This window comes from Ovis canadensis, chromosome 8, assembly GCF_042477335.2.
Source record: "Ovis canadensis isolate MfBH-ARS-UI-01 breed Bighorn chromosome 8, ARS-UI_OviCan_v2, whole genome shotgun sequence".
In the NCBI taxonomy this organism is placed as follows: Eukaryota; Metazoa; Chordata; class Mammalia; order Artiodactyla; family Bovidae; genus Ovis; species Ovis canadensis.
The window spans coordinates 70,426,399-70,454,373 of record NC_091252.1 but is presented as its reverse complement, the minus strand read 5'-3'; the positions used below and the strand labels follow the sequence as shown (position 1 = coordinate 70,454,373).

Below are 27,975 nucleotides of genomic sequence, written 5' to 3'. Positions count from 1 at the left end.
TTCTTTTCTTCCAACATCAATGCAATAAATTAATTAGCACATACTATTGAGTTTACCTCTAAAATGCCTTTTTTTTTAATCCCCTTCTCTTTATTTCCAGGGCTTTGGTGCAAGCCACTCCCATCACCTTATCTTTTGGACTCTTGAATAAAAAGTCTTTTTCACTCTTATCTCTAAATCCACTCCTCCTTGCCTTTCACTTCCTTGACTATCCCATTAAGAAATCTCTGCACTTTAGTCAGGTTATAGTGGAGAGTTTCTTGAAGAAAAAAGGCAATGAAAGAGGACAGAACTTCTCCAGAGTCTTGTAGAGACGTAGCAAACTTGGCCCTAGAAGCTGAGTTCCTTCTTTGTGGCAATAAATTCTTTCAGATATCTACTGTTATACCTTGGTTTTCTCTTTTTTCTTGATGTACTTTTTTTTTTAATTCAAAGAAGTATTTCATTTTGTGAAGAACTGAGGTATTTGGGCCCTCTTGAGAATAGCTGATGCTAATATGCTTTAGTTTAAATTACATTATTCATCCCCACCTACCACAAGGCAAAAATAAAGTCATAGTTTTGCTAATCACAAGGCTACCAGAGGCTTCAAAACCCTGTCAGAAGGAAATGGCCTAATTCTTTCTCTGAAACTAGAATAAACAGACATATCCAGACACTATTTCCAAACTGGAAATTTTTCCAGATTGGAAATCTTTGTTATTTGTCTTATGAAGCAGAAGCATAAAATAATATTAGGAACCATATTTTTGTATAGGTTTTACTATAATGTCAGCTGACCGCTTTGGGTGGTTTAAGTCCTCCACATTTGGGACACATTCAGCATCCCTAATACCTTATACCCTTTACTCCTTGGCATAACTCATCACCTCTGTTATCTCAGGAAGACACAGACTAGGCCTCCATCTTGTCAGTCTTACCAGTCTTCTATCTAAGAAGTCTTACTGTTGCCCATCCCTCACCCTTACCCACACTCAGCTAAATTCTACACTTTTTTCCTAGTCAGCTATAGTTTCATGAGATCCATAACACTTAACCAGATGTTAGAAACTGCATGGCTTACTTTCTTCAAATACCTCTTCAACTCTTAGTAAATTCTGACTTATAATAATTACCCTTTAGTGATTGATTATATTTACTAGCACAGGTAGCATTTTTATAGCACTTAATTTAGAAAATGTTCAATGATTTCTTTCTCCCTGTGTCTAATAATTCAGCAATGCAGGTAGGTGTCCTTAGCCTTTCTTTACCAACAAGGATTCTGGGCATCAGAAAGATTAAGTAACTTTCCCATGGTCTCGCAGATAAGAAGGTCCACATCAATTGGTGACATTTGAGATTCTCTTTCCATTACATCACATCACTTCTCTAGCAACTGCTGTGGTTTTTCACCAGACATTTTATACTCATCATCTATTATTGCAGGAACTTCAGAAAATGGAAATGGAGTTCTTTATTTTCATGCTAATATTTGTCAGATTCTTTGGTCTGGGATTTTTTTTTTTTTTTTGTCAATTCTATCTTCTAAATAGCTCTGGCTCCCGCTTTCCTTACTTCCTGAGCGCCTACACTGCCTCTTCCCTAACTCAGGCCTCCTCCATTCTTCCCTGAAGAATTGCTACCACTGTTAAACTGGCTTCCTATAGCTAGTTTTACCCCCACAGAATCCTCCAAACTGCAGTCTGGAAGAACTTTTTAGAACACATGTTGGAGCTTGATGTAAACGCACTTTTAACACTTCAATGTTTCATCATAGCTCTCAAAATAAATTCCTAACTTCTTAGTATTGCATGTAAAGCTTACCAACACCTGGCCCTTGCTTATTTCTCTCACCCCTCCTGTCTTTCTCTTTTTGCTTCTCCTTCCTCATCCACAAATTTCATTCTCTAAGCATGTTGAGTAACTTAATTTTTTCCATCTATATATCTCACCATCAATCCTGGGGCTCATCATCTGGGGTTCACAGAGAGAGTTGTCTCTGATTGGAATCCAGAAACTTGGATGGACAAACTTACCTTTATTTTCACCAAACTAATTCAACTTTAGTATTTCCTCCAATTATGAATGTAACCAATAAATGGCAGTAGTATTATTGAAGTGAAGTGAAGTCGCTCAGTCGTGTCCGACTCTTCGTGACCCCTTGGACTGTAGCCTATCAGGCTCCTCCGTCCATGGGATTTTCCAGGCAAGAGTGCTGGAGTGGGTTGCCATTTCCTTCTCCAGGGGATCTTCCCGACTCAGGAATCGAACCCGGGTCTCCCGCATTGCAGGCAGACGCTTTACCATCTGAGCCACCATTAGGACCTGTAATTTTATCACTAATAGAAATCACAGGTATTTTCATATCACATGGCAACTGTTGAAAGTACTACAATATATTATGTATGATCATCATTACAGAGAAATTTATAGTTGTTATTATCTCTCATCTAAACCTTGGTACCTAATATAGCAAGAAAGAATCACATATAGTGCTGAGTATATAGAACTGAAATATTTAAAAAATTTTGCTACCTGCAGTTTAATATAATCAATTGCCTTTGTAATCCTATGTATTTTACTTTATTCATTAAAAACTTATTCTAGGAAGGGACCCCTAGGTTTCACCAGATTGTCAGAAGGGTTCAAGGCTCAGAAAAGGAAGATTCCCTGTCGTCATGGTTCCCTTTCCTTAGAATGTTCTTTTCAACTTCATACTCTTCACGTGGCCAACTCTCACTCATTTCCTTGGATGTAATTTATACCTCTTTTTTTTTTTCCTTTCAGTTTGGCTATACAGCAGGTACACAAAATCTTAGTTCCCCAGCCAGGGATTGAACCTGTGCCCCCTGCAGTGGAGTGCAAAGACTTAGCTACTAGACCACCAGGGAAGTCCCAAGGGTAGCCCTTGAAGGTCTTTTCCATGATCCTCCAAGATTGGGAGAACTTCCCGTCTGTTTTTTTGGCAGTGAACTTTGCTCAATTATGGACTGATTTTACTATGGTATTGATTATCTTTCAATCAACTGACTAACACACATTCTAGCTCTTTGAGGCCAGCCCAGTGGCTTTATCTCTGTTATATCCACCATGTCCAACACGTAGAGGTGCTCAGTGGTCCTCTGTTCAACTGATTCTCACCCCCTTTTAGCAGTATGCCATCAGTGCCATTCATTGATACAAACATTTATTCTGAATCTCCTAGGTCCCAGGTACTTTCTAGGCACTGGAAATAAAGCAGAGAATAATACAGAAAGAAATTCCTCACCTAGATGCTTACATGCTCACCAAGTGAGCTAGTCAATAAACAAAATTTATGAAGTAAAACATTTCAGTCACAAAAGAACAACTATGTGATTCCTCTGTTACAAGGTACCTAGAATAGTCAAAGTCATAGAGACCAAGAATAGAATGGTGGTTGCCAGGAGCGAGGAGAGGAAAGAGGGATGCTGCTGCTGCTAAGTCACTTCAGTCGCGTCTGACTCTGTGCGATCCCATAGACGGCAGCCCACCAGGCTCCCCCGTCCCTGGGATTCTCCCGGCAAGAACACTGGAGTGGGTTGCCATTTCCTTCTCCAATGCATGAAAGTGAAAAGTGAAAGTGAAGTTGCTCAGTCATGTCCAACTCTTAGTGACCCCATGGACTGCAGCCTACCAGGCTCCTCCATCCATGGGATTTTCCAGGCAAGAGTACTGGAGTGGGGTGCCATTGCCTTCTCCGAAGAGGGATGAGGAGTTACTCTTTAACAGGTACAGCCTTTCAGTTTAGGAAGACTGGTCTGAAGATGGATGGTGGTGGTCGTACCACAATGTAAATGAACTGCACACTTTGAAATAGTTAATATGGTTAAGGTTAAGTATATTTCATCACAATTTTTCAAAAGTAAAACACACTATATTAGATGGGAAATGTGCTGGAGAAAAGTAAAGATGGGAAGTGGGGAGAAGGAAGCCCTGAGAGAAAAGAGGCTAGGAGAGGCCTCAGAGGTACGGATTTCTTGCTGGTTTTTGCTCAGGGTCTGAGCTTCAGGCACAGATCACCTCTTTGGAATAAGATTCAGAAAGACCTGACTCTTCTATATGATCATCAGCAGTGGATACGAAAGTAGAGGGTTTTTTTTAACATGTGTTGCTAAGTTCCCAAGAACTGGTTGGTTGCCTTGCGTTCCCCTAATGCCTTCTGGGAAAAGCATACGTTCTGTGAGTGAAATCTTTAGGAAGAATATTGGCTTCTCTAATTGTTACTTGGACCTACCATTCATCTTTCCCCTCCACTTTTCAGTTTGACATAAGCACTTCTCTACCGTGCATCATCAAAGAATTATGAGACCATTTGAGGAGGTGAATAGGATTCATTTTTGAAAAATCAGATAATTATATCTGATTTATGTCTCTTGTATCCTCATAAATCACCTTAATATCCATGCTTCTGTAAGTTTGGTTTTATACTATTTATTTTTCTAACTCACAAAGATAATCAATGGGGAGTCCAAGTCTAATTGTAGTCTTTCGGTGAGTAGTTTGACTTCTGGTTCTTTTTTTATTAAAATACAGGCTTTTATTCAAGTGAATACTATCAAACTTTGAGGTTTAAAGGTTTGATTTCAAAGTTTGATCTACAAAATATCAAAACAACTGGCTATGAAGTGAAACTTCTTTCCAGTCAAGGTTGTGTATGCTTTGCAATATCAACCACAGAGCCTAGTTGATTTTTTTTTTTTTTTTAGAATATTTTGACAAATAAATAAACACAGACCTCCTAATACTCTTGTTTGCCTCTAATCTAAAATTTCTGCCATGCAGGGACACTGTGACCAGAAAGGTCTCATGAAATATTCTATCTACAACTCCTTTGTAATGTTTTCTTATTTAGTTAAAAAAACTGTTTAGACGTTTAAAAAATTACAAGTCATTCTCAATTAAATAGTGAGACTTTCATATCTTACTGGAAACTGGCAAATGATGAGTCATCTTATCTTGCCTAGATCCTAAAGTACAGATTACCAGAGCTGAATTCTTTAAATATTAAAAAATATTCCTTCCCTCCTCTTACCATCTTCTGAGACATTCAGACAAAAAACATGGAGTTGAACTGAGAACATAACCTAGAAACAAGCAAGTTATCTAATTATAAAAATGACATGTGACTTAGAGAATAAGCTTCTGTGATCATGGTGCTACCATTAATTTCCCACTTTGGATCATTTTTAATTCTTTCAAATAAGAACCCTTTGACATTTCAATCATTGTGAAGATGTATTAGTACCACTTCTAACATTCTTAGCAAATGGAAATATTTAAGTGACTGCTAAAATCAGAATCTTTTACTGAATGTGTTATCAGCTTCAGGGTTTTAAGGCCAGCAACGTCTAGGGTCAAAAACTTTTAAAAGTCTTTTTTTTTCATAATTTAGATGAATTTTGAATCCTTTTCATTCTTTTTTCCACTTTCTATATCTATTTAATTTGACATAAAATAATCCCTTCTCTTACAACATCTAATCTATTCCTGGGCTTTATTTTCATAATGAAATTCATTTGTGCACAGTAATGAACCCCATGGTTTCATTAAAGGAAAGGAATTTAACTTATCTGAATCTTGCTTTCCTCATCTGTAAAATGGCAAAAGCTCTTATCGCCTCTAAGAGCATGATTTATGGAATGATTTGCTCTCTTGGTGTAATCTGTAACCAGTGCACACACCCACCACTCTCCTTCAGCACAGAGCCCGATGAATTCTCATCTGAGCTCTTTCCAAAGGCTCCTCACAGGGCTCTCTCCTGCCTAGCTCTCTTCACTCCACAAACTATCCCACACATGGTTGAGCTGCAGAGAAACATTTCACATGCAAGAAGCAAGTGTGAAACTGGCTTGCTCCAGAATTCATTACAAACCTTTAAACCCAAGGTCCTCAGCAGCATTTCACCCCATGAACCTGCCAGGCTCCTTTGTCTGTGGGATTCTCCAAGCAAGAATACTGGAGTGGGTTGTCGTTCCCTTCTCCAGGGATCAAACCTGAGTTGCAACGGCAGGCAGTTCCTTACTACTAGCGCCACCTTAACTCTCTTTCCCACTTGCCTTTCTTCTAATCCTCCTCCTCCTCCTCCCTCTCCCCTTCCTCTGCCCTTCTTCCCCTTCCTCCTCCTCCTCTTTCTTCTTCTTCAAGTTCCCTGCAATTGTTCCATTTGCTCATTCAAATATATTTGCTGAGGACTGATTCTCTGAGCAATTTGTAAGGTGCTAGAAGCAGTGATGAGCCAAACCAAAGAAGTTCCAGGGAGGGCACTACTTATATAAAGACATAGGTGGGAAGAAGTGCGGAATCTATGAGGAGAGTTGTATAGGCTGAGCAGCTGGAGTAGAGAGTCTGAAAGTAAGGGCAAGTTTGTGGAATAAAGTGCAATAAACAAAAAAGCAATAGAACCTCACAGACTTCCTTAACATGTTGTGTAGCTGTGTCATTATTCTGAGCACAACGAGAAACTCCATTGGTTGAACAGAGCTGCAATTCCCTGCAATTTTCCTTCCCCCAAGTTCGTGCTTCTGGAGTTTCTGAAGTGTGAACTACACTCTTCATCTCTCCAATTCATAAGCATTATCTCGAGGACCAATTTCAATAGCCATTTCTTCCATGGAAAAGTTCCTCCTCTCCCTAAACCAGATGAACTTGTATTGAAGCCACTTAGGTCCTTATCTCTTTCAAGCACAACACTTCTATGGTCTGATATGATAGCTACTAGCTCCATGGGGTTATCAAACACCTGAAATGTGACTAGTCTGAATTGAGAGTAAGTTGACATACATACCAGAGGTTAAAGACTTTTATGAAAAAAAAAAAAAAGAAAGAACATAAAATACTCCATTGATAAGTTCATATTGACTACATTTTGAAATGATAATATTTGATTATGTTGGGTTAAATAATTATATGTTCATGCTCAGTCGCTTCAGTCATGCCTGACTCTTTGTGACCCCATGAGCTGTAACCTGCCAGGCTCCTCTCTCAGTGGGATTCTCCAGGCAAGAATACTGGAGTGGGTTGCTATGCCTTCCTCCAGGGATTCTTCCTGACCCACGGATCAAACCCTCTTCTCTTCTTTACCACCAGTGCCACCTGGGAAGCCAAATAATCATATGATTGAAATTAATTTCCTCTTTCATTTTCCTTTATTTAATGCAGTTAGTGGAACATTTTAGATTATTGATACTTATGTGGTTCACATTATATTTCTAGTAAACAACACTCCTCTAAACTGTATAATTCCTGAATAGTGAATGTTTATTCAATTATGTATTTGTTTATTCCCCTAAGGAACACACTAGCTTGTCCATAGTAAAGACTCAGTAAATACTGTTTAAACTCATTGCCATTCTCTAAAGTATTTTTTTTTAAGTACTTTGCGATTTTAATACACTTGTCATTTTTAGAGATGTGTAGCCAAAACTCCCCAGTGAAAATAATGGGTGGGGAAGGGGAACAGGTTTTTTCCCCCTGGGCCCCGAGAAGGGTGATGTACACAACATGTGGTTTGACCATGGCAGACACAATGGGTCATGACGGGTGATTCAGAAGGTTGCTCTGTTTCCAAAACAAGAATTTTTATTGCAGTATGTGGAAGGAGCATTAAGACAAGAGGATCCTTGTGGTTTCTCGCTGTATCTGTGGAAAAAATCTGCGGTTAAGGTTTAAATTAAACTGACATTAAAAGAGCCTTTGTAGTTACAATGCACATTTTAACATCTGTTGCTATAGCTATACTAACACTGAATATTGTGAGTGATGGTTTAGGAGTGGTGGAATAAAAATGTGGTTTCCTGCCTATGATTTCCTAGGGTTGGCTTGGTCTTTTTTAATGATGAGACATCGACTAAGGAAAATTATTAAGCGCGTAGAAAAGAAAACAGAAAGCAAAAATTACTAAGATTCCAGGCACTTCTAGTATGAGGGGAAAAGTATTTAGGACTTCCCAGCGCCACATCTGTAATTTTATGGATTCTTTTGTTTTGGCCAGTTTCAGGTTTAGAGCAGTTTTCCTTATGGTTCATGGAGGCTCTCCCATGGCAACCCTGCACACACATTCTCCTCTTTGTTAAGGGACCTTTGAGGATGAACCAAAAACTATTTTTCATTATAAAATAGTCGGGAACACCTCTTAACCAATTTGTAAAACTGACTGCAAAGATATTTTGTTTTACGCCCTGGATAAGATGTTTCATTTTAGACTAGTTTTCGTTCAATTGATTATGGCCAATGGAGAAAAAAATCACATTATTGGATTTTCCTCTGAAGAAGCAGAGGGGGAGCTGCATCCAGAATTAATAAACACCTCTCTAATATACCATCATCATATATACTTATGGTAATGTTGTTTCTGTTTGTTTCTCAATAAATTTGAGTAAGCTCAAGGAACTTTTGCTGAAAATAATTATGCCAAACGTACTATATATGAAAAATACTAGGATAAAAAGGTGTTTGTATATTTGTTGTGGTGGTGTAGTACATTCTGAGGCAAGGCAGCAAAAACGAGTAGATAGGATTCTGAAAAACACTGGACCTGATTCTGCATCTTACTTGTTCTGTGACTTTAGGCAAGTCAAGTGGCCTCTCTGAGGCTTAGTATTATATATATATATATATATATATATATATATATATATATATATATGTATATATATATATAAAATAGGGATGATGTTGGCTCTGTGGGGCGTTATGCATAAGAGGTGATAACTGCACAGTGCCTGGGACACAGTAGTTCTTCAGTAATAGAAAACTGGTTTTAGTGTATTGAGACATTATTGATGGAATCATTGGTAGAAATTTGACATCATTTTTACTGAAATAGAGTTTTTACTTGAATGAATGCTGAACATTTATGAGTCTAGAATGGGGAAGAAACATCAAATGCAGGTTCTGTAACCTCAGATATTACCTCACTCACAAATCATGACATTCTACATACTCACTGTTAATATATGGCACCAAAAATTCAATGAAAACAAACAAAAACAAGATCTCAAATAATCATTTGAATTTTAGTGTATTTGATAGCATTTTTTTCCCCTACAAAATCTAGTCTCTGAGAGGAAAGCAAGAAATTCTATGAAAACTGACTTTAGAAAGAACAGTTAATATTTTTCTTCTTGTTCATTTATATGCAGTAACCAAAATTAGGCATTTAATCACTGTTCTGAGATGATGTTTTCTTTACCAGGCTAGTATATGTAGAATTCTGAAATAAGGTCTGAAAACCCAGATTAACTAGAAAATTAATGTCAATTATACTTAAGTTTTAGAGTAACTTCAAATTCCAAATGAATAAACTTTTCTTCTAGTCAAGGACTAAAAGTATTTTTTTCACCACATGTAAAATCTGGAAATTTTTAAGTATGTCTGTTAGTAACATCTTCATTTCCAGGAAAATGAGAGAAAATAATTAAGAGCAACATGGAGATTTTAAAAGGTGAAAAATAGTAGTGAAAAGTATATTCAATTCTAAGATTTATGATTTCTCTTCAGATCAATATAAAATAATACCCTTTTAGAAATTCCTTTTTAAAATATTTCAAAGTCTACATTCCTTTGAATTAATATAATTGTATTTAATTTAATGAAATAAATGAGAACAGAAACAAGATTATGTTAACCACTATCAGAATACATACAATATCCTTCAAGATAGCTAGACAGGGACTTTAAACAGGCATAATTTCTGTCTAAGAACTAATGATTAGAGTTAAAAGGTGTCTCATTTTAAATGAGAAAATCCATTATATTCATCTCCAGTGGTAAGCGATGATTATTATGTTGTAATTATATTCTATACTGGCTCCATATCTCAGCCAAAGTTGCTGAAGAGTAGGAAAAATAATTATAGCAAGAAATTCTATGAAGTATACATCAAGGAATGTAAAACTCGAGGAAGAAGTCTTTCATGAGAACGGGCTTGCATGATGGCATCAGGGTTGGGTACACAGGGCACACATTAAATACGTATTTTGCAGGCTGATTTTTAAGTCACCTCCTAGCTTTGAAGTTATTTTCACAAGATTCCATCAATAGTATTGAGAGATGCAGACAGTTGCATTAGGCATTACAACATTATAATGCCGTTTGTGCATTTCAAAAATAGCCTTTTAAAAAATTCTGTATTCTATGCTTATCTTATTTGTTTTTCTGGATACACTCTCATAGAAAAATTTGTGGAAATTGTACATTGCTAAAGCCATTTGGCTGAAAGAGATGTTACCTAGTTTGGTAAGAAAAACTCTGCTACTTAAGTTTATAAGTTTCCTAACTTTCTCCAAGTCCTGATCTGTTACAGAATGATTGGATGACTTCTGAAAAGCATCAGCTTTATATTTTGCAAAATTAGAACCATGTGAGAAGCTTTACTCAGAGGAAGAATATGCAGCTAGGAGATTTAAGCTTAATACAATGGTCCACAAATTAGAAATATTATTTAATGAGCCACAGCGAAGTCCAGAAAGAACAGTTGTAAGAGCAAATAAAATTTCAAAGAATAATAAAAGAGCTGTTAAGGAAGAGATTCATTTAATGCCTAGAACCAAAGGAAAAAGCATCATTTGGGCACTTCACAGAATGAAAGATGCTCTCCAGAAATCTTGGAGAGCAAAGTCAAGTGGGCCTTAAGAAACATTACTACAAACAAAGCTAGTGGAGGTGATAGAATTCCAGTTGAACTATTTCAAATCCTCAAAGATGATGCTGTGAAAGTGCTGTACTCAATATGCCAGCAAATTTGGAAAACTCAACAGTGGCCACAGGACTGAAAAAGGTCAGTTTTCATTTCAATCTCAAAGAAAGGCAGTGCCAAAGAATGTTCAAACTACTGCACAATTGCACTCATCTCACATGATAGCAAAGTAATGCTCAAAATTCTCCAAGCTAGGCTTCAACAGTATGTGAACCGAGAGCTTCCAGATGTTCAAACTGAATTTAGAAAAGGCAGAGGAACCAGAGATCAAATTGCCAACATCTGCTGGATCGTAGGAAAAAGCAACAGAATTCCAGAAAAACATCTACTTCTGCTTCATTGACTACACCAAAGCTTTTGACTATATGGATCATACAAACTGTGGAAAATTCCTAAAGAGATGGGAATATCAGACTACCTTATCTGCCACCTGAGAAATCTGTATGCAGGTCAGGAACAACTGACATGGAACAACAGACTGGTTCCAAATAGGGAAAGGAATACATCAGGCTGTATACTGTCACTGTGCTTATTTAACTTATATGCGGAGTACATCATGCAAAATGCCAGACTGGATGAAGCACAAGCTGGAATTAAGATTGCAGGGAGAAATATCAATAACCTCAGATATGCAGATAACATCACCTTTATGGCAGAAAGTGAAGAGGAACTAAAGAGCTTCTTGATGAAAGTGAAAGAGAAGAGTGAAAAAGCTGGCTTAAAGCTCAACATTCAAAAACCAAAGATCATGGCATCTGGTCCCATCACTTCATGGCAAATAGATGGGAAAACAATGGAAACAGTGAGAGATTTTTGGGGTCTCCAAAATCACTGCAGATGGTGACTGTAGCCATGAAATTCAAAGACGCTTGCTCCTTGGAAGAAAAGCTATGATCAACCTAAAAAAAAGTGAAAGTGAAGTCGCTCAGTTGTGTCCAGCTCTTTGTGACCCCATGGACTGTAGCCTACCAGGCTTCTCCATCCATGGGATTTTCCAGGCAAGAGTACCAGATTGGGTTGCCATTTCCTTCTCCAGGGGATCTTCCCGACCCAGGGATCGAACCTGGGTCTCCTGCATTGCAGGCAGATGCTTTACCCTCTGAGTCACCAAGGAAGCCCAAACAGCATATTAAAAAGCATGGACATTACTTTACCAACAAAGGTCCATCTCGTCAAAGCTCTGGTTTTTCCAGTAGTCATGTATGGATGTGAGAGGTGGATCATAAAGAAAGCTGAGTGCCGAAAAACAGATGCTTTTGAACTGTGGTGTTGGAGAAAACTCTTGAGAGTCCCTTGGACAGCAAGAATATCAAACCAGTCAATCCTAAAAGAAATCAACCCTGAATATTCATTGGAAGGGCCGATGCTGAAGCTAAAGCTCCAATACTTTGGCCACCTGATGCAAAGAACTAAGTATATTGGAAAAGACCCTGATGCTGGGAAAGATTGAGGGCAGGAGGAGAAGGGGACAACAGAGGATGAGATGGTTGGATGGCATCACTGTCTCAGTGGACATGAGTTTGAGCAAACTCTGGGAGTAGATGATGGACAGGGATGCCTGGTGTGCTGTGGTTCATGGAGTTGCAAAGAGTCAGACATGACTGAGTAACTGAACTGAACTGAACTGATACTAGTATACTCATTTCACATACTTAGAGGGCTCACATGCCTTCCTGTTACTATCATTTGTTGTCTTCTAATTCTTACCACTTTTTACATAAGTAAGATCATTACCTCTTAATGGACGGGAAAATACTCAAAAGTATGTTAGCTGCTCAAAATCACACTTTTAAGTCCAAGAAACAACACTTGAAATCAGATCTTCTAACAGTACTAAGATAGTGAGAAAAAACATCAAAATTGACAAAAGTTAAAGCTGTGAATGGATACATGGATGAAAAAGTTGGATCAAGATCATGAAAGTATGATTATGGCCTCAATTCAAGGAAGCTGGAACAGAAAATGAGACTGTGAAATTTCCAAAAACTGAATCCACTATTTCATTCAGACCCCACAGGGTAACAGACAGCTACTTAGCAACTAATACAGCAAATATTTGCTGAACTTGATCCACGAAAGACTCTGCTTGGGGTGACAAGTGAAACAAAGATCTCTAAAGTGAAATCTTTAGATCACCACCCCCACACCTTTTCATGCTGGCTCTTATATGTTTCTGGAGGAAAATGACTAGGCAGGCAACAGCTATAATGAGAAGACAGTGATAAGTAAAAATATAAAAGCCTATGAATAAAAAGCACTTGGTGATAAAATTATAAGTAAATCATTGATCAATCCCTAAGTCAAATAAATGTCAAAATCAAATAAATGTTGTGGAAATCACTGGTCTAAGGACCTGTTAGAAATTTTAGAGTAGTTCTCAAGGTCTCCTGCAGTCTCTTAGAAAAAGGAATGGCAGTTGGCAAAGAATCAGTCTTAGAGACTGAACCCTCAGGGGAATTCTGAGTATAAATGAAGTCCTCCTAGTTCATATACCCATGACAAGTTATTCTCTCCTAACCCTTCTTGTGTGATATTATGGTGAAAAATTCTGTATTTCTCATAATCCCAAGAGAGGAATATACCTCATGGTCATCATCCATGAAAATAAATACTAGCTGGAATCTTTAAAGAGTGCATGAATCATGGTGCCATACAGTATACTGACTCACATGAGAAGTTTGACGTAAAAATGTGAGGTTCAAGGAGGAAGATACTTCATGGAGTTGTAATGAGCCTTCATGAAGATGGTTTTAAAGCCAGATTTTAAAGGTTGGGTAAGATTTGACCCTGCAAAACTGAGAAGAGATGAAGAATAAAAGTCACTCCTATTGACAAGAACATATGAGAATCCAGAAGCTCAATGGTCAAAAAATGAAGGATCTGAAGATCAAATCATCTGTTTTGGTTGGTACATGGCAGAAAGGTAGGCGAATCGAATAAGACAGTAAACATTACTTGGGCCAGAGCATGGAGAGATTCCAGGTAATAGCTAAACAAAGTGACTTGGCCCTTATTCAGTAGAAAATAAAAAGTCATTGAAGGTACTAAGTAAGGAAGTAATATAATCAACACTATGTTTTAGGAAGAAGACACCAGCAGGAAAGTGTAAGGTAAGTTGGAAGGGGGCGAAAGAGAAAGGGAAAGGGAAATGAGTAGCCTACTGCAATAGTGTTTAATCACCACTTAACCTATGACTCCTGGGTTCCTAAAGAACATTCCCTATGGGACTGAGGAGAGAAAATGTTCTATTGAGCTCACTGTCTGCTGACCACAGTTCTTATTTCACTGAACAGTGTTTCCTTAATACTCAATTCACTAGAGACAAGCCTAGAATTCAAATTCCTTGTTTTCATATACTCTGACTTTTTGTTTTGTTTTGTTTTGGTGAATTTATTACCCAAAGTACCCACCAAAATCCATTTAAAAACTTTTATTTCATGTTTTTGAAAAATTATTTCCTATTTTTTGATTAATTAGGATTAATTTCTTTTATATCAGAATGTGTGCTTAGTTGCTCAGTCATGTCCGACTCTTTGCGACCCCATGGACTGTAGCCCACCAGGCTCCTCTGTCCATGGGAATTCTCCAGGCAAGAATGCTGGAGTGGGTTGCCATGCCCTTCTCCAGGAGATCTTCCCAACCCAGGGATCGAACCCAGGTCTCCCACATTGCAGGCAGATTCTTTACCATCTGAGCTACCAGACCAAGTATTTGCCCTATATTTCCTTATGAAATGAAAGTACTTACCTTATTTAATCCTGGACATGGCCAGTCAAATGATTTAACACTTTTTATTATCTTCTGGCACTTGGTGGAGGGTTGAGAGATAGCTGGATTATGGAAAGAAATGAAATTTTGGTCATTATTGATTTCGGATATAAATAAAGACCATAAAATCCAAACTGTAAGAATAATTGGAGTTCAAGCAATTGGACAGTTTTTATGCTATATGCAATCTTTTTCACACAGTCTGCTCTGTCATTTGCGCAGAGAATAACCCGAATTCCATCTTCTCTTTCCCCAAACAAGGGCTGATGTCCAGTTGACATTCATTGGCAAGACATACTGATTCTGAAGTACTGAAATATTTCTATAAGGGTTAGTATAGCCACTATCCAGAGCCTTCTGAGTGTCTTCTCACTCCAACCAACCCAGCTGTTTCTGCCTGCCCCAAAGGACTCTTCAAGAACTCTCTACAATCTAAAAGCAAAGAAGTGAAATTGGAACAGTAGGATCTCCAGACAAACCTGCCTGGGTCCTACAGACAATGTCTTGTGCTCTGTGTCCCTGCTGTTCAACTGGTGAAATAATTCGAATTATATCTATCTAAAAGCAACTTTCTTTTCCCAGGGAATTATATTCCTTGCATCTAATTACAATAAAAGTAAACAAATTTTTTTTTTTTAAACTGCTTACTTTATCTGGAATCTGGGTGTGATCTGTCTCTGCCTCTCACTAGGTGGATTATTATCTCAGGCTTTTTCATGTGATAAGAGATAGGCTGCTGGTATTTCCTCAGGACACTTCCCTAGCATCTGCTATCCAAAAAGAAGAAAATTCTACCTCCCAGTTTCTGTATGAAAAGATTGCAGAGAAGGATTCTGATTGGTGCTGATTAGGTCACGTGCCAACTCTTGGACCAATCACTGTGGCCAGAGGCATGAGATTTTAAACAGTTGTCTTTGCCTGAAAGTTATATATGATGCTCTCCCCATAAGGCTGAAAAGTTTGCTATTTCCTTTTGAGTTTAATGCGTACCATATTACTATAATGCATTAATATGTATTTCTGGATTATGTACTCCTTTCTCAATTACTTATTTTTCCTTCAACAACACATCAGCTGATGATGCAAAGTATTGCTATCCATTGGCAGATTACAGCATTTCTGGAAAGGGTGGGATCACTAGGGATAATGTTGTTCACTGGACTCTCTCTAATTCTTTGTTTTAATATTATTATTAGTTTTTTTTACATTCCCAGAATACATCTGTCCTGAAAAAAATATGTCTTTTTCTCCTTCTCCACTTACACAGATTCATCGTAATGATTATTTTCCTCTGTCTCAATTGTCCTGAGGTCGCAGTGAGTTTTCAGATTTCAGCAGTTTTCTTAGGACTTTCAAACATCTGCAATTCATTCTGAATCCCTTCTCCCATCTCCCACAGTTTCAGTACCTCACAGAATTCTTGAACATAGTAAGAGACTTACTAAATATCTATTTATTAGCTTTGACTCTCTTCTTGTTTTCAGGGAACAGTTAAATCTTAGCATTTTCTTTATAAAACATGAAGTGAGGGAAAAAATAGAATACTGAAATAGAAACCATTACCAATGCAGCACAAGCATCATTTGGAGGAAAACTGTTTCTGCATAAAATTGAAACTGACTGTACTGTGCAATTTCTTTTATAAGAAGATTCGAGGAAGAAGCAGGAACATCAGGGAGTAGTAATAAGCCCCCATTTTGGATGTTAATCATCCTCCCTTTCATTCAGCACTTGCAATTTAATTAAGGAATGTACACTGTTCAAATAATGAGACTTTCATTCAGTCTGTATCATTGCAATTTAAATGGATTCTCTAACAACTGCCCTTAAGACCATAAGATTATTTTAAGAGCCCTGTGAGGTTTTTTGGGTTTGGTTTTTTTTTTCCCCCCAGTTTATCTAATGGAGGTAATATACAGTTGTGGATGAATGTGACTGGATTGGCAAGCAGAGAGAAAATGTAGCGGGTAAAAACAAATGTCACTTGATCATGTGTTCATTCAACAGGCTAAGCACAGCACACTGTAGAAGTAGGAGTTCCAGACTGTCATAGCAGAACCCAATGAAGAAATAGCCTTGAATCTGTGATGTGGCTGAAAGGCATTGTGGGGCTTACCCGCTCCAAGCTCTTCATTTCACAGATAAGGGCAGTGAAATTAAGTGACTTGCTTACATGATTGCAGAGCTAGAATGAGAATCCTGTTCTCCTAAATCAGTTCATCCATTTTTGTAGAAAATCATTTTTATATTTTAAATGTTTTTTCTGTTCAGTAAATTGTGAGAAAACCCAAATAACTTGTAAACTGACTGTTTCACTCCAGAATAACAGGTGACTCAGCAGTGAAGAATAAATCTGCCAGTGCAGGAGACGTGGGTTAAATCCCTGGGTCAGGAAGATACCCTGGAGAAATAAATGGCAACCCACTCCAGTATTCTTGCCCGGGAAATCCCATGGACAGAGGAGCCTGGTGGGCTACTACTGTCCACGGGGTAGCAAGAATCAGACACGACTTAGGGACTAAACCACCACCGTACCTAGATTATTAAGGAATTTAACTGTTGTATGAAATAATAAACCTCTGACACTATATTATATTTGGGGTAGGGAAAGAGTTGGATCTGAAGGATGATAAGGTAGCATTCCCACAGCAGATGCAGATGGCACTTCCACTCTACGTTATCCTCAAGGATAACCCCTTCCAGTGCCTCCTCCTGGGTCTGCCCCACCCCCGTCACCTCCTGCCCTCCTATCCGACACCCCCAGACCACTAAGGCCCCATTCTTTTCATGCTTCATTCAGTTTTCCCTGACCTTCACCCGGACACAGAGAGCTTGAAAATACAATATTAAATTGTTAACAATCACTGGTGAACCTAAATTTTTTAAAAAGCTCCCCTGGGTTTAGAAATGCACGAAGAAGATGTGCCTCCCCAGATACCCTCTGTACACAGTGCTCATTCCTCTAATCGAGGCTGCCTTTCCCCAGGATGTATTCTAACCCATCCAGTTCAGTCATTCAGTCGTGTCCAACTCTTGCGACCCCATGGACTGCAGCACGCCAAGCCTCCCTGTCCATCACCAACTCCTGGAGTTTATTCAAACTCATGTCCACTGAGTTCTCTGTGTGCATTTGTGGTCAGTTGTGTCCTAGTTGTCCCTAATGTTGACAGCTAGCTTTAGCTCTGTTTTACAGCTGTTGATTTCCCTGTTGATTCTTAAAGACAATTGCTTCTTATTTTTTCTTCACTGTGCCTTAAATGGTATCAGGCTTTAAGCCAACAAAGAAATATTTCTTTATAACTTACTATATGTTGGGATCGGTTCTCTGGGGCATAATAGTGAGCCTCTTTCCTTGGAAGCTTCAGCTCAAAGTCAAGGCCGACAGGAAATGGGGAGGGGGTGGGCTTAGGAAGAGGGAACACACAAAAGAAACTTTGTAAATGTTACATTAATGAATAAAGGAGAAAACAGTGTCTTTCTCCTTGTGAAACTCACATTCTAGTAGGAGAAACAGACAAGTAAACCAGAGGGAATGGGTGTTTCCATTTGAACAAATAAATACCCTAGTGGATCAACGGGTGGTGAGAAGTCAGACAATAGCCAACTGTCCCAAGTGTGTGATACTTAGCAAGGCTGAGCCAGATGGACAAGGTGGGTTGGAGGAACGAGTTTGTATACAGTTAATGACTTAAGAAACCAGTCTTTAAGGCATCTGCAAATTGAATGACATGGCGGATGAACTGGATGCACTGGGGGCATGATGGGAAAGGAGAATCCAGATCTTAGGGGAATTGGCATCCCAGGCCATGGAGTTTAGACTTTACCATTTAGATGAGTGTTCATCAATTTGTGTCACCTGTTAGTGGGTCATGAATTGTCAGTGGGTTGCATCATTTACTATGTATTTTAAATGAATATATTAGAGTAGAAAAAGGGCATTTCATCTAAAAAGAGTAAGTTTGGAGGTAGATCAATTGTTTCAGTTTTATCTCTCTACATTATTATATATGTGTATGTGCACAGGATTTTCTTCTTTCCTTTTTTCTCTCTCGGCTGCACCTGCAGCTTGTGGGACCTCAGTTCCCCAACCAGGGGTTGAACCCAGGTCATGGCAGTGAAAGTGTGGAGTCCTAACCACTAGACCACCAGGGACTCTACAGCATTTTCTTACAGCACTTCCATCCTTACCAAACAGGTTTGAAAGCCACTGCTGCCATAGTGGGGAAACCACTGAAGAGTTTAAAGCTGGGACAAGATTAGCTTTTGCATTTGGAAAAATGCCTGGTTTCAGTAAGAATGGATTAAAGGGTCAAGGCTATTTAGGGCTTGGCTTGAAGAAATCAGATAAAAGACAATAAAATCATGTTTCTCAGATGGAGAAAAGGCTGTAGACTTGAGAGCTGCCTGATAGAGTGATTTGCTGACTCATTCCCCCTTTTCACCTGCATTGCTACTCTTCTTTTTTGGCCCTTATTATTTCTTTTCTAATCAACGACTCCTGACTCATCCAGATACTTGTGTCCTGCTGCTGCTGCTGCTAAGTCACATCAGTCGTGTCCGACTCTGTGCGACCCCATAGACGGCAGCCCACCAGGCTCTCCCGTCCCTGGGATTTTCCAGGCAAGAACACTGGAGTGGGTTGCCATTTCGTTCTCCAACTTGTGTTCTAGACTGGCTCAAATCATCCTTCGTACTGCACTGAAAGATACACTGGACCATGCCACTGTCCTGCTTAAGTACTTCAGTGACCACTCATCACCTCACGACCCAGCCTTTCTATTAAGCTTCAGTTCCTGCCTCTCCTTTTGGCCTTATTTTCAATACATCCTGTGCAGATTCTTATCTCTGTGTTTTGGCTTCTGTCATCCTCTCCTGGAAGTATCCTTATTTCAATTCACCTGGCTTCCTTTAACTCAGCCTTTAAGACTCAGTTTAACCATCACTTCCTCCAGGAAGCCTTCCTTGTTTTCTCCCAATGGGAGAAATGGGCCAAATATCCCCCCCCCTTTTTTTTTTCTGTCATGGCACTTTATATAAAACTCTCTCAGGGCTTGGAACCATAATTATAATAGTTAATATAGTAATCATGTGTTCACCCAGTGCCAAGTACTGAGTTTACTTGCATTATCTCATTTAGTCCTCACAAAACCCTGATGAGATTGGTATTACTATTATCTTCATTTTACAGATGTAGAAACTGAGCTTTGAGAAGGCTCAACCAGTTGCCTAAGCAGTGATGCTAGGCTTTGCAGCCAGGAAGTGTGGCTCTAGAGCTCATGTTTTTTAACTATTTGCTACATTAACACATCTTATGATGTGATAAGCCACAGGCTCCTGGGGCGGTACCCTCTGAAATGCAAGCAACTACACTCAAAGGTCACTCAAGCAATTATATTTCTTTGTGTCTTCACTACCTAGCATAATGCCAGGCGGAAGAGTTGAACTTTTGTTAAAACCATTAAATGCTACAGTTTGCCAACCAGGTTAACTACTGAGAAGGATCCATTGTATCTGGGAATGAAGTTTGTTGGCATCTCAGTAAAAACTTGTTTTAATGGAATAAGACTCTTTGTCACATTCTTCCCTTTAGTCCCAGAAAATATAAAGTGATCTATAACACTTGTTTAATGGATAAATTGCAATGGGTTGAGGATTAAATGAAAGGTAAAGAGATGGAGATGGTGTTTTCATGCAGCTTAGCTAAGAAGGAAAAGGGCTGCAGTGGTGGTGAAAGAGTTTTTAGGACCAGGAGGTTGGTGGGTGAAAAGGTGGTCTTATGTGTTTAGTTAGTTTGATGGCTTTTTAGAGATATTGCAAGAACAATATGCTAGGAGACAGTAGCCAAGAGAGAAGTAAAAAATCCTGGAACGGGGGACTATCAGAGGAGCCAAAGCATGTGTGGGTGGGTTAGCTGTGGCCAGGCTAGCCAGGTTCTTTCCGGGGGATCAGCCCAGCCTTGCCATTTTTGCTGAGTCTTATTTTTTCAATTCAAAAAGCACATGGCACATACTGTTCTTTACAGATATTACCTGAAATAATTCTCTTCTACTTCCTCTTGTTTTTGTCTTTTTTTCTTTTAATTTTCTCAATCCAAGAAAGACTAATTCAAAACTAAAATCTCAGTCCCAGAATTTAAAGGACTGAAAAAAACTTCACCCCCATTTCCAAAGAATGACTTAGGTCAGTGAATTCTGAGCTGTTTCTATTTCTATTTAAAGCTTGGTGGGTGGGATGGGATGGGGTGGGGTCCTCAATAGGGAGCAGGAGGAAGGAGATTTACAGAGCTGAAGTGTAAGGACTGTGTTTGGTGTTGAATCCTCACAACCTCATGCTGGTAGAAAGGGCAGCTGGCAGCTGTAGCAGGAGACAGATCTGAGGGTGTTGGTAACAGTGTAGAACAGAATGGAGAGATGTGGGCGTTCTCATTGCTGCCTCTCCCCCTTCATCCTCCCCACCACACCACCCCTAGCCTAGGTCTGGGGAAACACAGGGGGAGACCCTGAGAACCTAGAACAGGATGCAGTTACCTTGGTCAGTGCTGAGAAGAAAGGACTGGGAAGTCCCAAGGGTGATGGCATGAAAGGATGGGGAATTCCAGAAGCCAGTCTGTCTTCTCATGGAGTCTGCTCTACGGAGCTGTTGCCTTGTAAGGGAAATAGTTATGCAGAGCACAAGTGATTGAGGACGGTAGCAAAGTAGTGTTAAGATGTATAAAGGAATAAATATAGTTACGGCCCAAAAATAATCAAACAATTCCTGTTTCTATTGCCTACTATTTGTAAATCCTAAGACTGGCCTCTGTGGAATCAAAAAGAAGCCTGAGATGTTGTCCTCCCCCTTATGCTCCAGTGAGACAGATGACACAGGATAACAACCAGTGAGCATCAAAGTCCCATTTTTTTTTTAATTAAAAAGTTATTTATTTATTAGGATGTGCTGGATCTTCTTCATTACCGCCTGGGCTTTTCTCTAGTTCCAGCGAGTAGAGGTTATTCTCTAGTTGTGATGCACAAGCTTCTCATTACCGTGGCTTCTCTTGGTGAAGAGCACAGGCTCTAGATTGCTCGGGCTTCAGCAGTTGTGGCTCCCAGGCTCCAGAGTGCAGGCTCAAGAGTTGTGACACACGTGGGATCTTCTCAGACCTGGGATCGAACCTATGTCTTCCTCACTGGCAAGCAGATTCGTTACCACTGAGTCACCAGGGAAGCACCAGAATACCATAGTTTTATATAAGAAATAAACACTACAGATGTTCAAAGAAATAAAAGCTAGATGATGACCACAGACAGCTGAAGTGAAGAAATCAGATTAATATCACTGACCTTGTCTCACAGCCCTGTTATATTTTAGAACTCATGCTGTGAAGCAGCCCCAGGCACCAAAGTGAGAGGAATTTGCCTTCCAGGATCCTTCTCCTGAATTACATTAATGTCATAACCAGCCTGTTGGCAGGCACCCCTCTGGAAAAGGAATCGGTGCGGAGATCTCTTTTCATGATCAGTTGAATTATTCAAATAATTTTACTGGAAAATTTGCTTGAATATATCTGAATTGAAGGTTATGGTGGCATCATACAAACAGTCCGTTTTCTGTAATAAAAAACACCCCTCCGGAAATTGCTAAAATATGTGTCCAACATCAAAGTTCTCTTAGATTTAAAGGAACAAACAAAAGGAATGATGCTGCCTTGTGAATTCATAGATAAGTACCTGAACACTCTATAATGGTTCTGCATCAGTTGACATCATTATCGGCTAAACATGGTAAATTAAGAATAATATCTGTTTACTACTTTGTAATGGGAAAAAAGTACTAGTGGAAAATCCATCAAAGCTGGCCAATCTCTTTAATCCCATCTGGTGATTTTCTAGTCAGGGATTATTGCTTGTAGAGATTTTTTTTTTTTTTTCAAGTAAATTAACAAAACCAGGACAGACTGATTTAGCTAAGAAATTGGCTTAATATTTTGCATACACACTGTTCAGCAAGAGTAGCTGGGAGGTTAAAAGGCTTTCCTCTTTGACCCTGCTGTCTGGAGAGGTAATTGCTGCTTTAAAAAATCTCACGCAGTTTGGAGAACAGGCTTCCAGAAACCCCAAGTGAGGGAGTTCCCGATTCGTCCAGGGTCAGAAGGATGTCTCACCCTCAGTGTGTGTTTGTTTACAAGGCTAGCCACAAACGGGTGTGTGACTCTGAATAAAACCAGGACCAGGTGGCCTAGAAGCCGGGACGGCAGCCTGTATCCGGGCATTGATTTTTCTCACACACGCAGCTGCTCCAGTTTTCCGAGAGCCATTGTGACAGGTCTCTGAGGGGCTCCCCAAGCCACTCGCTGTCAGCGACTCCCTCCAGCAGTGCAATTCATCGCCTGAAGGAACACAATAGGCCGCTTGTAGCTGGAAGTCCCTCGGGGCCCCCGGAGAGGTTCTGCACTCAGCAGTTTTGGAGGGCACCTTGCTGCGTCCACGGCCGGAGGGAGGGCCCGTGTACTCACCCCCGGTCCAGCCGTTCTCTCAGGCTCAAGCACACATCGTCAACCGCATCATGGATCAGGCCAAGAAGACCGCTGGGGAAGCCCCAGAGCAATGAAATGTGTAAAGGAATAGTGTGGAGGGACAGGCGGAAGCCAGGATGAGGGCTTAGCCAGAGGAGATAAACCATTTCTAGACAAAGCAGGCGATTGCTGTCAGTCACCGTCCTGTTACAAAATGTATCACTTTGTCTATTTTTAAAACACCTTTTCGCCTAACGGCTCTGGAGAAAGGCAATAGTTATAAACGTTCCTCTCCACATTCTCTGTGGAAAGAGAGGGAGGGTCCTAGTCCCGTGTCTGTGAGACTCCAGGGGGTTAATTTGTTGTAGGTCATTTGGAATCGGAGACCTTTCTAATGAAATGTCACTCACTCACTCCCTGTCCCCAGGGCGAGGTGTTAAGTCTCAAAACACTCCCTCTGAGAAGACTTGAGGAAATCATATATTCAGTTAGTTTACTTGAAATATTGGAGAAGGAAATGACAACCCACTCCAGTATTCTTGCCTGGAGAATCCCATGGATGGAGGAGCTTGGTGGGCTACAGTCCGCGGTGGCAAAGAGTCGGACATGACTGAGCGGCTTCACTTCACTTTCACTTTACTTGAAATATAATAGATTCTAATAACCAAAGCCCCAGGAATATGACACATGCATCGCAAGTAGATCCTGGCAAGTCACTGGGCTTTTTCCCTGGAAGACTTCAGCAGAATATGGTTATTGGTTTCAAGTTTCCAACTCATTCAGCTTTACAGCTTGAATCTTTCCCCAGAAATCCCATATCCTCCCATCCCCTATGAGCCTGATCATTCTTCCCTGCTTTACTTCCCCCCTTATTATTTATTTAAATAATTTATTCCCTTAATAAATAAATTTATTCTTTTAGTCATAAGTCGAGCTCCATGAGGGTAAGTTTTGGGGGATCTGACTTGTAAATTTTCAGTGACTAGATTATGCCTGACTCATAGCTGGTCTCCAACAGTGAGTGAGAAACCCTTGAGTGGAAGTTACTGGATTCTTTTTAAGTTAGAAGATACCAAATCATTTTATTTCTACTTCATAGCATTTTATCCAAACATACTCTAGTTGAAAGAATAACTTCGAGGGTCAAGCAGTGATCCTTGAAGGTGTAGGGTATATTTGACTAGGGCTTTATTTGGGCACCATTGTTTGCTTGGGGGTTTTATTTGTTTATTTGTTCATTTTTAAAATTTAAGTTTAAGAACCCTTAGCAAGCATGCGCTCCTAGTTTGCCACAATCTCCAACACTCCCTATTTTTATACCCTAGTCTTAAGACTTTACAGGTTTCCTGTTCTTGCCAGCCTCTGAAGGCACTGAGTTTGCTGGCTTATATCCTAGTAGAAGCTAGTAGAAACTGACTTGCTTAAGCTAAGATGTGTCATTTTTCCCACCTAATAATTTATATTGTGACTTTGGACAAATTGCTAACATCTTTGGGTCTCTTTCGACTCTCAAATTATCAACCCTGAATATTTGTTGAACTGATGCTGAAGCTGAAGCTCCAATACTTTGGCTGCCTGATGCAAAGAGTCAGCTTATTGGAAAAGGCCCTAATGCTGGGAAAGATTCTAGGCAAGAGAAGAAGGGGGCGACAGAGGATCACATGATTGGATGGCATCACTGACTCAATGGACATGAGTTTGAGCAAACTCTGGGAAATGGTAAAAGACAGGGAAGTGTGGAACGCTGCAGGGGTCGCAAAGAATGAGACTTGATTGAGCAACTGAAAAACAACAACGAATGGGTTGTTTGACAGCCTATGCTCAGTCATCTAAACCATTTTGGAAATTCTTAGCTGCTATCAAACAAAATGACAGTCCTTTATGTGACTCTTAATCCCTATGATTTCTAACATACAGAAGTTCACAGATCATTTGTATTCTCTGAAGTGAGATGTCTCTAAATTCTTGTCCCTTTATAAACCACCCTCCTTTTTTTTTCTGTAACTTAATGAAAAGTTAGATTCCATCACATGGAAATTCTTCCACTATACATCGAGCAACTGTAAGACCATATTGCATAAGGCTTAGTCTAGATATCATGGTCCATAAACATGAAACTTATATTTCAATACACCTAGATTCTTAGTAAGGTCATACAAATTTATATGACGATAAATCTGTTTAAAATTCTATTCATAGTAACCCCTAAGTTAAATCTACTTGGCAAAAGAGACATTGAAAGTCAGCCAGAATAGACTGATATTAAAATACAGGGTTGGCAACTAATCAGGAACCCTTACCAAACTTCAAGCTCAAATCTCTCTGAAGAAGAATAAAAAATAGTTTCCATCTCTAATGAAATTTAGTACTTTTTAGATTGATCAAAAACACATTTGGTACTATCATCAGGAAGAAAGTTTCTACTGTAGTCTTTAACTTTGAGAGTTTCATTTAGACTTTCATCAGTGAATCAAACAAACACTTTGAATGCACCTACTAACATGCTTATGGGGCCCCAGAGTGCAAGAAATACTGATGGAAATCTTCCCAATGTTAACATTAGGATAGTAAATGTAAAAAGATTATTTTAAATGGCATTTGAAAGACTACCTATACATAAAACAATTAAAAGATACATATGTAACCAAAGAAAGAAATACGGTGACTTTATTTGCTTGAGATTCTTATATACTTTAAAAGAAATTATTCTTTAAAAAAAAGTTAAAGAATAGGACCCTGTAAAAAGAAGGAGAACTAAGGCATCCATGATCCTAACAGGAAACATATCAGTTTCTATTTTGCCTGTTACTTTCTTGCTTTGTCTATAGCTTTGGCTATAGATAGTACATGTATTTTTACATTTGCAATTATAGTGATTGAACAATTCTGTATTTGGCTTTTTTCGTATAATTGCGTTCTAAACATTTTTCATGTTGCCCCAGGGTCTTTACAATATTTATTTTTAGTGATGGCATAATAGTCCATCAAATTGCTTAAACATTCTTATGCTATTACAATTTTAGTTTATTCTCAGTACTTTTTAAAAAAAATTTAAAAATCTAGTTGTCAGCATTACTGACTAAAATTGAGTACTATGATTTTATTTTTTTCATCCTTTTAGTATACACTATTTTCACCAATTGTTTAACTATAAAAGAATCCTCTGGAGTTTCAAAGAACATGAAAAAGACATATTAAATCAGGATAAATTTCAAGCACTTGATGACAAGTCATAAAGTACCCCAGTACTTGTTAAAACTGCATGCTTGTAAAGCAGTAAACTCTGGATTCAGGATGCTGGGTCCTGCCTTTGCTTAACACCAGTATTGTGTGTTGGAGAAACTTGCTTCATTTCTCTGTGCCTCTGTCTTCTCATCTGCAAAATGGGATTAGTAATAATACCTGTCATGTAAGACTATTCTGAGGATTAAACAAAACTTTGCCTGTTAAATACAAGAACAGTGTCTTTTGTATTTAAGAGAGAGAAGTCACTCAGTCGTGTCCGACTCTTTGTGGCCCCATGGACTGTAGCCCACCAGGCTCCTCCATCCATGGATTTCTCCAGGCAAGAATACTAGAGTGGGTTGCCATTTCCTTCTCCAAGGGATCTTCCCGACCCAGGGATCGAACGTGGGTCTCCTGAATTGTAGGCAGACGCTTTACCGTCTGAGCCACCAGGGAAGTCCTTTCGTATTTAAAGTGCTATATAAGTGTTATCCTTTAAAATTTTTTTTTAAATTTTGACTGCACTGGGTCTTTGTTGCAGTGCACAGGCGTTCTCTAGTTGTGTGTGGCCTTAGTTACCCCTTGGGATGCAGGACCTTATTTCTTCAACCAGGGATTGAATCCTCATCTCCTTCACTGGGAAGGAGATTCTTAACCATTGGACTATCAGGGAAATCCCATAAATTTTATCCTTTTGATGTTAGAATAGCTTTACTTTTTTTCTCTCTCTCTCTACAAGAATTCTACATGAAAGTAAGGGAAGTGGTGAGTTTTAAAACTTTAAGAAAAAAAAAAGTGAGATAATTTCCTAGCCAGGAGCAACTTTGTTTATAATCGGGTTTTTACAGTAGTGAAATATGTATTAATTCATTTAGCAGCAGTTAGATCCTAAGCTCTGGCATTAGTGTTTTCTCTGGTTGGTTACAATACCTAGCAACTCACCTTAGACATTTGTGACTATCATTCTGTCAACATAAACATACTAGTAAGAGTCAACGTAAAATTGGCACCTACTCAACACTGTGTGCCAGGCAAAACACTTGGACATTTTCAAATATTTTAACATCTGGCTCAACAACCTCAGAGGAAATATTATTCCCCGAATCTTACAGATGGGGAGACAGTCTCAGTAAGTTGAAATGATCAGCCAAAAACCACACACTCTGGGTAAGTGACTAGCCAGCACTGATGGAGTTGGATTAAGATCTAATAGAGAAGTGGAGAGACTCCTTTCAAGAGTGTCCATCCCACCAAATTTCCCACCATTGCCCCATTAGACATCAAAGTAGGTAAAACACATTTTTTCTTTCCTTTGCACATTGTAGGTACGAAGATGGATCAAGAGCCCAATGGTCAGTGTGGACAAGCATCAGAGTCCCAGCCTGAAGTACACAGGCCCCTCGGTGGTGCACATGCCACCAGGGGAACCAGACTTTGAGCCTTCCTTGTGTCAGACGTGCCTGGGAGACCATGCTTTTCAAAGAGGGGTTCTCTCTCAAGAGAAGGAGTCATGTTCGTGGGAAACTCAATCCGGGTGTGAAGTAAGTTTGCTGTGGATCCATTCTCCTGAAAGGATTCTAGGTCTTTGTGTGTTTTTTTGTATCTGTTCCAGAGTATGCTTTGAAATTTATTATTTTTTTAATGCACATTTGTAAAGCTTCTGAGGAGAATGTAGAATTGTGGCCTGTGTTAGCTCATTGTACTAGCTATTTTTTCAAAAGACTTTACTTTTTAGAGCAATTTTCTGTTCACAGCAATACCAAGAGGAAGGTATAAAGATTTCCCAAACCTT

The 27,975-nt window shown here is 39.2% G+C and overlaps 1 protein-coding gene across 2 annotated transcripts in view; it reads left to right on the top strand.

Annotated features, from left to right (window-relative positions):
- SGK1 (serum/glucocorticoid regulated kinase 1) overlaps positions 1-27,975 on the top strand; it is a 111,651-nt gene that overhangs the window by 17,032 nt on the left and 66,644 nt on the right. For both annotated transcript variants that reach the window (XM_069599266.1, XM_069599270.1), the window contains exon 2: positions 27,509-27,724. In XM_069599266.1, coding sequence (XP_069455367.1) covers positions 27,509-27,724 — 216 coding nt within the window. The remainder of the gene's footprint in view (positions 1-27,508; positions 27,725-27,975) is intronic.